General features: G+C 42.6%; 2 protein-coding genes across 3 annotated transcripts in view; one reads left to right on the top strand and one right to left on the bottom strand.

The window, feature by feature from the left end:
* Positions 1-728: 728 nt before the first annotated feature.
* ctr9 (CTR9 homolog, Paf1/RNA polymerase II complex component) lies at positions 729-9,914 on the bottom strand. The gene is made up of 23 exons (XM_039795425.1): positions 9,746-9,914; positions 7,682-7,780; positions 7,285-7,524; positions 7,075-7,192; positions 6,901-6,990; positions 6,287-6,543; positions 6,090-6,197; positions 5,760-5,996; positions 5,450-5,668; positions 5,059-5,242; positions 4,893-4,981; positions 4,591-4,776; positions 4,329-4,416; positions 4,091-4,239; positions 3,878-3,994; positions 3,650-3,795; positions 3,452-3,523; positions 3,011-3,146; positions 2,701-2,844; positions 2,452-2,600; positions 2,280-2,373; positions 2,048-2,160; positions 729-1,633 (listed from the first exon to the last, which is right to left on the bottom strand). The coding sequence occupies exons 1-23, from the start codon at positions 9,788-9,790 to the stop codon at positions 1,216-1,218; spliced, it is 3,498 nt and encodes a 1,165-aa protein (XP_039651359.1). The 5' UTR covers positions 9,791-9,914; the 3' UTR covers positions 729-1,215.
* Positions 9,915-10,231: 317 nt separating this feature from the next.
* mrvi1 (murine retrovirus integration site 1 homolog) overlaps positions 10,232-13,666 on the top strand; it is a 46,157-nt gene continuing 42,722 nt past the window's right edge. Inside the window, exons 1-7 of one of the 2 annotated variants that reach the window (XM_039795424.1) lie at positions 10,232-10,246; positions 11,679-11,763; positions 11,889-12,008; positions 12,102-12,282; positions 12,771-12,829; positions 12,916-12,976; positions 13,071-13,232. In XM_039795424.1, the coding sequence (XP_039651358.1) occupies positions 11,745-11,763; positions 11,889-12,008; positions 12,102-12,282; positions 12,771-12,829; positions 12,916-12,976; positions 13,071-13,232 (602 nt within the window). In that variant the 5' untranslated portion in view covers positions 10,232-10,246; positions 11,679-11,744. Of the gene's footprint in view, positions 10,247-11,050; positions 11,074-11,678; positions 11,764-11,888; positions 12,009-12,101; positions 12,283-12,770; positions 12,830-12,915; positions 12,977-13,070; positions 13,233-13,666 lie in introns of those variants that run through there. The other variant, XM_039795423.1, reaches the window with a different exon arrangement.

Raw genomic sequence — 13,666 nt, 5'->3', positions numbered from 1 at the left:
GATCAGTCTTACGACCACTTATTGAAAGTCTGAGACCACATTTTTACTCGTCTTAAATAAATAGGACACTGGATTTAATTTCGAGACCACAACTGCAGAGATATCGCTAAATTGTCTGTGCGTTGTCTGATTTAACATTACTGATTGGATGTCAAATCCTCGGTAATAAAATGTGGCTACCTAAACCATAAGGCAGCCACATCTAAAAGAAAGCTAATATTAGCCACACATTAGTTTATATTCTGTATGTTATGACAGAAGAAAATGGAAGCCTTAACTTGTTTTCTGTGTTTTTTTTTTTTTTTTTTAATGCAACTCTGGATCTTTCAGATCAATTTGAGGAGTGCCTATGGTTAGCATTTTCCACATTTTATCGTGTCATGGAGGTGCTCATTTTAACCCTATAACCTTTGGAACAGAGGATCACAGCCTGCCAGTATGTATGGAGGGATGCAAAGCTGTGTTCAAATTTCAATTAGTTGCAGACAAGACAATGTTACATCATGCCTTCAATATAACAGCATGTGTTCAAGCCTCTCTTCTGAGCTTCTGTAAAGCCTCCTAGTTATAAAAGGTCCGTGTTATGTAACAGTATATCAACCTTGAGCTGTGTCTCAAACTATGCTTTGTGGATCGTTGAATTTGAGGAAATTGGGCCTGAAAAGTCCTTGAATTTGATGTTTTAGGACATGTTTGTTGATGGTTGCTGAAGGCGCTGTACTAGAATAGCACATCTGACTTGTGATATTTTACTTCCAGATTACAGGTATTCATAATGACATTTCACTAAACAATCATGTTGATGGCAAAAATCACTACATACAGAAAGGAAATGTAACAATCCACATCTTAACAATTCTTTGTTTTCTCATTTTTTTATTTGACATTCTGTTGAAGCATCTTCCCATTTTTGGGGTCAGTGTCTCATCTGACCATCTGAGATAAAAAAAAAAAGACGTTTACATCTTTTAGTTCACTTTAAACCATTTGATCGGTCTTTAACAAAACATCTTTAACAAAACGGAGCATCTGTGAAGACATTTCCAGTAAGATGTGAGGAATACACCAGAATGCTGCGCCAACAAAAAAACCCTACATTTTCTAGGCTAATTCCCAGATATTGTACGGACAGAAATCCCTGCTTTTAATAGAAAATAAAAATGCAGATGTGGATAGTTTTCTCAGCATTACATGAGACAAGTTCGTGAGGAAGATTTAATCACTGTCATCGTTGTTGGAGGCTTCACGTTCAGAGCCGTTGTCAGAGCGGCGTGGGGAGCCCTCGTTGTCCGATCCCACTTCAGATCCCCTGTCTGATCCTCGGTCGGACGCGGCGACAGGCGAACCAGGCCGGGACTCGTCGTCGGACCCTGATCGACTCCTCTTGCTCTCGGCGTCCGACTGCTCTGAATCGGACTGCAGCTGCACCCTCCTCTTCTTCACTGGACGGTCGCTGCCAGAGTCATTCCCGGAGCCTGCAGAACGCCGAGGGCTGCCCGCCTCGCTGCCGGAGTGGTTCCTACCTCCCTCGCTGCCGGAGTGGTTCCGACCTCCATCTGACTCACTGTCGGATGCGATACGCTTCCTGTGGCCGTCCTCGTCATCAGATCCTGAACCACTGTCTCTTTGTTGTCTGTACGGGAGAAAGTGCACTCAATCAATTTCCTGTTGCGGTACTAACGCACTTGTTTCGAGTGACGCCGAGATCAAAAAAGCGGTTGATGGTTTGCCACTAATGGTACATTGGCATAAACCGATCCCCTGGTGGCTTAAGCCGCTCACTGCAGCGGTATATGCCGATCTCAAAAGAGTTACGCCACTCGTGTTTCCTAACGGCAGGTGGAAGTGGTAGGCCGCTGTCAGTGACAAACGGTAAAGAATTTTCATATACCGCTGTACTGACCGGCATACCAAAACGACAAGCACGCCACTCCAGGGAATCGGCTTATGCCGATGTACCACTAGTGGCACACCATCCATCTTTTCGATCTCGGCGCCACTGCTTGTTTGAGTGTACATTCTCATCTAAAAAGGTTTGTGCTCTTACCTGTCTTCAGCTATTTTCAGGCCGTCCTCATCTGAAGACGACTCCGAAGAGGAGATGATAGCCTTAGACTTGATCTTTCCTTTGAGAGAAGGTGGCAAACGCTCAGGCTGGGGCTAAAAATGATGAAAAGACGTTACATTTATAGAATTTGGCCAAAGCAACATATTTCCAAAGGATTTCAAGAAGATTAACCACAACAAAAGAACAGAACAAAGAAAACACAAAAAAGGACCTTTTCAAACTTCTTGCGTTCTTTGGGTTTACGCTTCTTGGGTCGTGACCCTCCTTCCTCGTCGTTACTGTCGTCTCCTCCTCCTCTAGCAGGCCTGGAACACACCACAACATTTGCTCTGAGTATCTTATGCGCCTCGTTGAGCGGTTCAACATCAATGTCGCACACTCACTTCCTCCTCTTCTTGCGTGACTTCTTCTCTCCGTCCTCGCCCTCCTCTTGCTCGCTGCCGCTGCCGCCCCTCCTCTTCTTTTTCTTCCTCGTTGGCAGGTCCTCGTCAGAGTCATCGTTGACAAACTCGTCTATGTCGCCTTTCTTACGCTTAGAGATGAAAAGTTACAAAAAAGTTAAGTATGTAATCCACGCTGCATTCTGTGCAAGTTAGTCAGCTGATGACTTTGTTATCGGCGCCAACACTCACACGCCCACCGCCCTTCTTCTTTTCTTTGGCCATTTCCTTTGATCCCTCTGCGAAGGTGAGCAGGTTCTTGGTCTTCTCCACGTACAAAGCTCTCTGCTCCAGGAGCTTCTTCTGTTCCTCCACCTCTTTGTTCCGCTTCTCCTCCTAACAAGGTTTTTAGGGTGACAAGCCAACCAATTAATAAAAAAACGCTTTATTGTAGCTCAAAATGTAAAAGAAAATGAAGGGGGAAAAAAAGGAAAGAAACGTATTTATAGTAATTTCCTACTGAAAAGGCTTTAAGGTTTTTGTATGGTAGCTCCATGCGTACCTTGTCTTTCATCATCTGCTGACGCAGCAGGTCCCTCTCCTGTTCTTGTTTGGCCCGAAGCTCCTTCTCCTCCTCATCCTGCTTTCTGGCTCTCGCCACATGGTACTGAGCCTGACTCAGCAGGTCGGAGCACTGCCTGCAATCCCACAACACAGCCACCAAAGTATAGGGTTTAAAAAACAAATTAAGAAAAACATTTCATGTCTGTAAAGCCTAAATCACATCGGTGGTATAACAAAAGAAGAAAAGAAACAGAGGCCAATATGGTTGGAATAATTGGTGTCAGCTTCAATAAAAAAAAAAAAAAGTGTATATTACAATATCACATTACAAGTGTGAATATTTTAACATAGTTTTCATGAATCCTTTTAACGGTTCCTTGAAACAATAACAAAAACCTTCAGCGTGTATTTAAACTGACGAGAATACATTCTGACTGACCTGGCCTCAGAAGCGGCAAGAGCGAGGTCAAACCTCATCTTGTCTCCGGACTTGCTGAGGTAGCTGAAATACCTATGTGAGGAGGAGGAGGAGGAGGAGGAAGAGGAAGAGGAGGAGGAGGAGATACAATTGCAGGATGAGGTACAAGACAGCCAGATGATCAAACTGCGAGGAGGAGATATAAATCAAGTCCAATACCTGTGAGCCAGTTCAAGCTCTTTGACAGCGCTAAGCACGGCCTTCAAGTTGCTCTTCTCATCTTTCAGCACGAGAGTGGCCAGTCTCTGAAGCACCAGGGCCACGTTGAACATCAGCACCGTGTCGCTGGGCGCCACGTGACGGGCCTGGTTGGAAACACACAGGAAAGTTTTACTCCCCCTCATATTTTGGCATAAAATTTTTTTTTTTAATTTGTCCTCATGTTACCTTCAGCAGCATCTGCTTGCACTCATGGAGTTTACCACATTTGAAGAGCGCCCTCGCAAGATACAGCAGCACCTCCGTGTTCTGATATTTGTAAAATTTCTTCAGGCAGTTCTCATACTGTGGAAGCAGAATACAATACTCAACTGTACAGACAAAAACAATCTTTTTTATTTTTTTTTTTTAATAAATGGTAATCACAAGTGAGGCCCTTACCATCTGCACGGCGCTGATGTACTGCTTCTGTTCCACGTAGATGTGAGCCAGATTTAGCCAGACGTCGCTGATGTCTGCTGTGGCCTCCCTCACCTGCGCAAATACGTCGCGGGCCTCTCTGAAGAAGCCCTTATGGGCCAGGACGGCACCTGGACACAAGGCATTTATGTTAAATACTTCATACATATGCAGTAGGAAAAAAACCGACGAAAAAATGTAAATATTAAACTCAACGGACCGATGCCATTGGCAGCGTAAAGGTTCTTGGCGTCATTTCGCAGGACTTGTTTGTATATGGCCAGGGCTCGATCCTGGTGTCTCTTTTCCCAAAAAAAAAAACCCCCCCTTTTTTTTTGTTTTTTTTTTTTTTTTTTTTTTTTTTTTTTAATTTTCCAAAGCGTTTAATCATGGATCCGTCCTTATTGACTTAATATTAAACACTTAAAGAAAACAAGAAGAAGCGCTACATCGCACAATAAGTGATGTGATTATTCCTGTACCTTTTCCCGGTCTCTGGTGGGCTGGTGCAGAGTCTGCAGCCACACGTTACCCAGAGCCAGCATGGAGTAGGTGTCGTTCTGTGTGGATGGCTGCTTCAGAATACGCTCAAACTTCTTTTGACCCGGGCCCCATTCCTGTTTGGCCAAGTGAAGGTTCCCTATCAGCGACCAGGCATCCGGGTGATCCTGCACCAAACAGAACAAACGTCAGAAAATGTTGGAGAGAGTTTTGACATCGGATTTTTTTTTTGGGGGGGTGGGGGATTTTGATAATATTCACACGACAACAGGTGACCAAATACCTGATTAATCTGCAGGGCCTCTTTGAACCAATCGGAAGCTTCGTAGAAATTTCCTTTGTCGCGAGCCATCGCTCCAAGACGCAAATAACCTGTGGACCAAAGATTCACACGCTACATTTTTGTCTTCTTGCTCTCGCTTTTTTATCGTATAATGGTGAGTGCTTACAGTCCACGTAGTTAGGATGCTCTCTCAGGATGTTTTTGTAGAGTTTCTCAGCTTCGTGGAATTCGCACATTGCCTCGTACAGGCGGGCCAGATTGTAGGAGGTGGTGACAGAAATGGCGTTGTAGTAATGCTCGTCATGCTCGCCTTCAGCTTTGGCCCGCTCGAGAGAGGCAAGAAAGTATTTCTGTAGGAGAAGAGAAATGACCCATCTTTAAAACACTAAATATACATTGTTCTGCACACTTCATGATCATGGATAAAAACTACTTTAAAATAGCCCAGTGAAAGAAACCAGTTAATGCTCTGTATATATCCAATGAATTCCCAGGTGAATATATAGCTATTTTGGGGTGTCACGTTAAGACAAGCTGTGCTGTATAGTATTAGCTACCTTGGCCTCCCCAAGGTTGCCCAGTCTGAAGTGAAGAGCCCCCAGGTTGTTGAGGATCTCAGGGGGAACGTCGGCCTGCACCTTCTCCTGCAGGATGCGTGTGGCTGTGCCGTATGCAGACAATGCTCCCTGAATGTCAGTCTGCTCCAGGATCTGAGCGAGCTCGATCCACGCCTCCACGTCGTCTGGGTACTGCTCCGTTACCTTCTTCAAATGACCCTAGGGAATTTTTGAGATCCTAGTGTAGTCAAACACCTCAATAAGCCATAGGATTACGAATGTGATGAAATAATCTGCGCTCGATACATACTTTGGCGATGTCTCGCTTTTCCTGATCGTCAGATGTCGCGTAGAGAGATCCCAGAATTTTCATCGTTTCGTAGTTGTTGGGGTAGGCCTTCAAAACCTTTTCGAAGCACTGTGCCGCATTCTCCTTGTCTCTTCGGTACACATACATCTGCCCCAGGCCAAAGAAGGGCAACACAAAGGTGGACGAGGCAAACTGAGTGGCCTGGTAGTAATACTGAAATGCTTGGTCATAGTCCTCCTGAAAAGACAAAGAGAATAGAGACATCAGAGACGTAAAGTGACAACACTGTGAATAAACAGTAAGCTGCCTCGGGATCAGTAAGGATTTTACCTGCACGTGAAACGAGCGAGCTAACTGGTAGCAGCTCTCAGCCTGCATGGCCTCGACCTCTGTGTTATGGAAAGCGTGGAGGGCCAGATGCTGCACTTTACTGTAATCCTGATAGGAAACACACAGGTGTGAATAATAGTTCAACGACAAGGCAGAACTGTGACGGCATTTCAACGACAAACCAGACCAGTGACTACCTTTTTAAAGAAGAAGTGGTTGGCGAGGTGGTTGAGCACCATGGGGTTGCTGGGGTCAATGGTGTAGGCCCGTGACAGGAGCTGCACTCCGTTCTTGATGGAATCTGCCTCCTTGCTGTTGAGCTCTAACACCGCCAAACCAACGAGAGCGCCCACGCATTTTGAATTAAGCTCCAGGGCTCGACCAAACGCCAAACGAGCCTTCTCCAGTTTGCTGAGCTTCACAAAACAATGGCCCATCCCCAGCCTTACCTCAGCTAGAGACACAAGAACAAGACAGAAGATAGATGAGGAATAATCTGTAACACACATCTTAGTATGAGAAATGCAATAACAGTAGCATGCGATAGCAGGAAAATATCAGCTGATCAGGTGTCACATCTTTTTATAACCAAAGAAGGGATCTTTATCCAAGAAGTTTATTTTAAATAACTATTTGCAGATATAGCATTGGCAGATTTTTTCATACTCAGATATTGTATCTTGTATCGACCAGACTCTAGTAGTAGTAGTAGTAGTAGTAGTAGTAGTAGTAGTAGTAGTAAATGTAATAAAATCGTAGTAGTAATCACAAACACAGGGTTCTGTTTTGAGGTGACAGGTAACAGGTTTACCTGGGCAGCCGGGGTTTGTACGCAGAGCCTTTTTGTAGTATGCCAGTGCTCCTCTGTAATCCTTTTTATTAAAGGAGATGCAGGCCTTACCTGTTGAACAACAACCGTGTGATTATTTCAGTGAGTCAATCACAGTGGTCAAGATTAATGTCTTATTTTTAATATTCATCTTGCCGAGCAAAGCAGGGATGTTGTTGGTGGACTGATTGAGGACGAAGTGGAACTGAGCATCAGCCTGGTCCATTTTGTCTCCTTCCAGCAGGCAGAAACAGGCTCGTCCCAACAAATGGTTCTGAGTGAGCCAAGAACATTTTTTATGTTTACTTATAATGCAAAGTTAGTGGAGCAACAGCGGTTTTCTCTCATCATCAATTTTTTTCGTACCTGATCATACATGATGATCTTGTCTGCCATTGTGTAGAGCAGCGTTGCCTGCGTGATGAGCTCTTTCTTGGCATCTTTGTTTTTCTCTTTACGTGCTTGCTGGACATAGTACGCTGCCAATGTGTCCAGACAGGTCATCTGATCCTTCTCGTGGTCTCTGTAGTCAAGGTTTCCATCAATACGAGCTGCCTCTAAAAGCTTGACAAAATCCTCCGTTTTGCCCTGCTTGTAGTACTCCAACTAAAAAAGACAGAATGCACACCGTTACAACTGATAGAATACATTTCAATTTGATATTTGTATTGTGCTCAATTTATCCATCAACCTAAAATTCTATGTTACGATAGTATATAGTTATATTCTCGATAGATATTCCGCGGTTGCTCCATTGACTCACAGCCAAAGCAATCCATATGTGCAGCTGTGTATGCTCCTGCTTCAGGATACTGATGACCTCGTCTCCTTCTGGCAGCTGGTCAAAGTCCAGCTCGATAACCTGCAAGACACGATTTATTCAAGTCATTGAGCTTTTAAACGTCTGACAAAACTCATACTCCATGTGTCCTTTAAGTTATGAATGGGGTTTAGACATACTGTGAGAAAATACCAATTTGTCAACCGTCAGAGTTTTTTCTTTTAAGATTATTATTTTTGTCTTCAATTGACAGGACAGCTGTAGACAGGGAAGGGGGACATGCAGCAAAGGGCCGCAGGTCGGACTTGAACCCAGGCAGCTGCGCTAAGGACTGAGCCTTAAAGGAACACGCCGACTTATTGGGAATTTAGCTTATTCACCGTAACCCCCAGAGTTAGATGAGTCCATACATCCCCTTCTCATCTCCGTGCTGTCTGACTGCTCCAGCCGCATCAGGCCAGCACAGAACATGCAGGTGAATGGTTCCAGCAATCCTACTGCTCCCAATAAGTGATAAAGTGACAAGAAACACTAACATACTTCCTTACATGTTGTGATTAGAGTTGGTTACACAGGTTAAATTGTCAAGACACATAGAGCCATCTTCTAACCGTAAACAAACCGGGAACTATATTCTCAGACAGGCTTGCTGCAAAGCAAATCACTCCGCCCAAGTAGCAGAGAGTAGCAGAGCTTCGCCTTCTGAGAATATAGTTCCTGGTTTGTTTACAGTTAGAAGATGGCTGTGTGTCATGTGACCTTGTTTTTTGTACACGCTGTGACTCTACAAATCACAACATGTAAACAGGAACATGTTAGCGTTATTTTGTCACTTATTTGGAGCAGTAGGATTACTGGAGCCAGTTACCTGCATTTTCTGTGATGGGCTGATGCTGCTGGAGCCGTCAGACAGCCTTACAGCACGCACAGAGATGAGAAGGGTATGTATCGACTTATCTAACTCTGGGGGTTACAGTGAATAAGCAAAATTCCCAATAAGTCAGCGTGTTCCTTTAACCGTCAGAGTTTTAACAATATCATTTATACTGAGGCGCCTATACCAGTAGCATCTCTGGGTATATTAGACCGTTCTGGGCGATGATGCAAATCAATGTGCACGACTGCTTTTTTGGCATTATTGGATTTTGACTTTTACATCTATATATTAAAGTACCTTGCTTTGAATGGTATTTAATTCACTGGATTAGCCATAACTGACATTCCAGTATGTGTCCGTTTTTTAAATCCATTCATTGATTTAACAGAAAACACACAGTCTAATAAAAACAGCCCTGCTGCATTAAATCCTAACTTAATTAATGTTATAATGTTTAGTGTTTGTTGCAAGTGTTTTAAAGAGGCCTTGATGAAACTGTACATTCATGTTGGAGGCTGTATTGCTGTGAATTGTTTTGTATTTTACTGAGGGGTGTTTCTAATAGTTTATCCACCCCGTTCATATTAACGATGATAATCAGGCAATGACAGAAAACAACAATAACAGACCTACTAACTAAGGCTGCGCGAGATGAGGAAAATATGCGTTGTGATATTGAAATGTACTTGCTTTTAGTAAAATACAACAAATTGCTTGTTGAATAAAAAAAAAAACTGAAAGGAAATAATTTACCAACATTATTTTATTGAACACTGAACTGAACAAAAAAAGGAATGAATTAAAAAAACTGATAATAATCTCTTTCAACTAACTAACTAGCTAGCTAGCTAGTTTATTAAGCAGCCCTGACGTTACTACTAACTTACATTAGGAGCCTGAGCTCATATTTCTGCAGACAGTAATACTGTTTGCTAACGTAACTAACGTTACTTCTGTAACGTTACTTGCTGCTCCAAACATTACGGGCGTTTACGTTTCGGGTCGACTTGCAAACATCTAAATATCTCACGCTGACATTACACTACATTAAATACTCCGCTGTAGTGTAAAGAGCATTAGCTAATGCTAGCTAAAGTTAGCATTAACATCGAGGTCCACTTAGTCAAACAAACACAATAAATCACGTTTACATATTAGACGAGTTTTACCTCATCTGTGTCCCGTAAAGGGATCTCGATAGAGCCCCGAGACATCTTGACTGAGGAAAAATCCACTTTGAGTTAGATATATTAAAAAACAAATAGAAAATCTCCAGCCCGTTGTCTGGTTGGTAGCTACTTCATGCTTCCGACAGGAAACAAACATACGTGCGGTGCAACGGAAATGTTGTCCGGGCTGCAAACATAGACAGGCTCATGGACAGGCTGCGATTTTTGCGTTTCGTAGGACGGCGAAGGCATGGCCCGCCCTACTCTGCCTCTGAATGGCTAGTACGTGTTGCCTTCGTTAGTTGGATTGGTTAGGTTTTAAGCATTGGAAGCAAGATTGGTCTGTGTGTTTTAGGAAGAATACCAAGGTAAGCCCGTAAGCCCGTAAGCCAAGCAGAAGAAGAGTAGGGCGGGTCATTACTTTTCCATCCTAGGAAAAGAACCGTGGTCCGGGCAGGCCAGGCAGGTTGATGGGGATCCAGAAAGTGTTCCTCCCTGGAGGTGAATACTACAATGCTATTCGGTGATAACACGGTTGAAAACAGTACTATTAGTACCAACAAACAAAAGATTAGCACGAAAACATATATTCAGCAACTCCTGGAATAATTTGAGTTTGTTTTTAGTACGTCTGGTAGGATTCGGTAGCAATTTGCTAAGCTTACAAATGAAACTAAACTTGTATCAAAGTTTTACCATAGGACCTCAAGTGATTTAGAAATTACCCCCCCCCCCAAAAAAAAACGCAGCCAATATACGACCTTGAATCACAGATATGCCGACATATTATCACACAACATCTGTGCTTGGCGAAATATGGTAGGTAATTTGCAGTGGCTTTTTTACTTTACAAATTACAGACATGGCAGATTAGCATTGGATTTAGACGACCTCCTCAATTATTACACATTAGAGGTGCCCAGGTAGGCCTACTAGTCCCCTGCGAATAAGGCTTTACAATAACAGAACCATCAGTTTAAGCTGCAATATCATAATGTGGCGGAGATGTTTGGCAGGCAGACTGCGCGTTTGATACGTTAAAGTGGTGAATTGAAATTGAAATCCATTAACAGCATAATTGTCGCAGACCTCATCTGGGCAGCATTTTGGCAGGAGTGGGGTGAGGTGGAGGAGGGGGCTGGGGGGGATGTCAGCTGGTTTTGATCTGAAGCTGTGAAAACAAGCATATGGGCATCTTAAAGACTTCTTATGCAAGCATCAGTGTAAGAGGAAGACCAGAAAAATAATAATAAATGAAAATGAGGCTCCAGATCTAACATTTTCACAATCTTGTTTTTCTTTTGAGGGGAACTGTCCTGGACTGAGAAGTAAGAATTTATCTTTATTACTGGTTTAGAATTATTGCCCCGTTATGTGTTGTCTGAAACTGTCATGGATGCCCTGCACTTTTTAACTGCGCAACAAATGTACCTTTGGGTACAAATTAAAGTAACCTGAACCTAGACTAATATTTGATTGCTATGTAACTACAAGACAAACAAAATAACTACTTTTTAAACTCATTGTTCACATGATTTATCATCCCTGTATGTTAAACAACACAAACAGAATGAATTTCTAGTAGTAAAGATTTGGTTTAGCAATTTTGTGCTTCTTTCTTGAAAACATGTTATTAATAACACATTGTATTGTTGTTGCCTATGAAAGCCTCACATGTTTCTACCTCATTGTAAAATGGCATTAAGAAACTAAATGTAATATGTAACCCACTGATTAGATCTCACTGTGTACATGTAAGCGTTAGAAGCAGTCAGATCTGGAGAGGAGTTATTAAAATGCTTCACATTTTAGATATTAATTGACTTTAATGCGTGATTCAATTTTGATCTGTGTTGTATGTGCTTCTAGACATAGTAAATGTAGGTAAAGATCTGTAAAGTATTTGATGTTTATTTAAAAAAAAAAAAAACAGGTCATGTAGGAACGTGACAGTCCATCAGCACGTTTGCTCTCCAGGGATTCAGGAGAAACAAGCAAAATGTCTGACAGCAATGATGGTAAGTGTTGTCGTTACCTTGTTCTATTATCAAAGTATCAAACAAATATTTACAGTTTGTTATCTTTCTTTATGTGTATACTTCCCGTGCATGACACTAACTTTTGCTAATCTCTACATGTTTAGTTTGGGAGTCAGCCGGCAGTGGGTCGAGGGATGTGCTCGAGGACAATAAAGACACAAGTGGATTCTCCGAACATGAACTCCTGGACATCATGTATAATGCATGTAACACCTCCAACACAGGTACACAGCATTGACTGATTTTACCGAAACAGATTGAAACAATCATATGATTTGTGATTTTGATCATTGTTCCTGCGTCTCTCTCGTCTTCAGGAGAGGTGTTGGCCTCCACCATCCTGCAGTACCTGCGGACCGTGACGTCTCAGAGTGCGGAGCAGGACAGACTGGCTGCCCTGCGACGGCTGCTGGACCCTGACTGTCAGGACCCGCATGTAAGCAGAGAGACTTTCCACTCCACCATGACGGAGTGGATCGCACAGTGCAGCCAGGACAGGTGAGACAAAACTGTGCACGAGGGATACAGATAAGCATAATCTGTTCATATGGGACACATAAAACCTAAATTTTTCATCGCTGTTGTCACCCCCACCCATCTGCTGAAAAAAATCCTAGATGAAACACTTTCTCTACTTTTACTTTAGTATCATTTAGAATGGATGACTTTACTTGTAATATAGTATTTTCATACTGTATTATTTGTTTTTTGTAAAAGATCTGAATACTTCTTCCAGTACTGCTTTTCAGGCAGGAGCGATTATTCCTAGAAATGAAGTAATGACCTGCAAGAAACTCATTTAGATGGAAGTAAATTCCCCAAAACTATCATATATATACTTGATGGTTTTTTTCATTTTACAAACACAGTGGGATCTGTCCAGTTAAAACAGCCTGTGTCCAAGGAGTGTGTTGTTGATTCAATCTTTTATTAATCCGCATTTTCTATGAGCTGTGTGACCTAACCCACTGACTCTTGTGTTTCAGTTCTGATGTAGACAGCAGTCATGTGTCTTGGCCTGACTCTTCTGAAGTGCCTGTAAATGGTAGGCCATCATTGTTTTGTTCAGACTCATCAGAAATGTCTTAATCATATCAGACGGCGATCATCTAAACCTGATTTCCTTTCAAGGACTGGATTTCTCAGCTTCTCAAAGCAAAACTGCCTCCTCAGAAAGCCACGGGTGTTCCTGGTTAGTTATTTCACTCCTTTAATTACTGCATGTGTTAACCTCCTCTAAACAATGCATTGTCGTGCTTCACCACAAACTGTTTGTTTGGCTTCAGTGGTGATGGAAAAGACCTGGTAGGCACAGTGGCCGAACTGAAGCACGCTCACCGCAAGCTGAGCGAGCAGAACAGCAGCCTGCTGAGGACAGTGGCTCAGTGTGAAGACGTAAACCTGCAGCTCACTCTGGAGATCACTGAGCTGCGAGCCAAGCTGGCCAGGTGACAGATCAACTACTTCCTTCTTCATTTAACTCCAGTCATAGTGTGTAGGATTATACTGTAACTGTAAGTCCTCACAAAAGCACATCATTGTCTCATTTAATTTCATTATTTCCTATAACCATTGCAGTGTATTCTTCTGACACAAACCTTAACACAACATATAAACTGTAATCTGTAACAGAATAATACACATGTAATGGTCAAAGAGGAGCAGAGAGAACAAAAGTCAACATCATACGTACATCATAGCAAGCAAGCAATTTCAATGCAACCTGACTCAGATCACTTTCGAGTGACACGTCTCTATCATTTCACCTCACACACATCTTTTAGCTGCTAGTAGTCACAGTTAACGAGAACGTTATCAGTGTTAAAAGCTTGAATTCAAAAGGTATGTTCAAAGCAACCTGATGCAAATAAATATTGACTGT

The sequence above is a fragment of the Perca fluviatilis genome, chromosome 3, assembly GCF_010015445.1.
Source record: "Perca fluviatilis chromosome 3, GENO_Pfluv_1.0, whole genome shotgun sequence".
Lineage (NCBI taxonomy): Eukaryota > Metazoa > Chordata > Actinopteri > Perciformes > Percidae > Perca > Perca fluviatilis.
The sequence above is the reverse complement of the archived record's forward strand: the minus strand, read 5'-3'. Positions and strand labels throughout refer to the sequence as shown.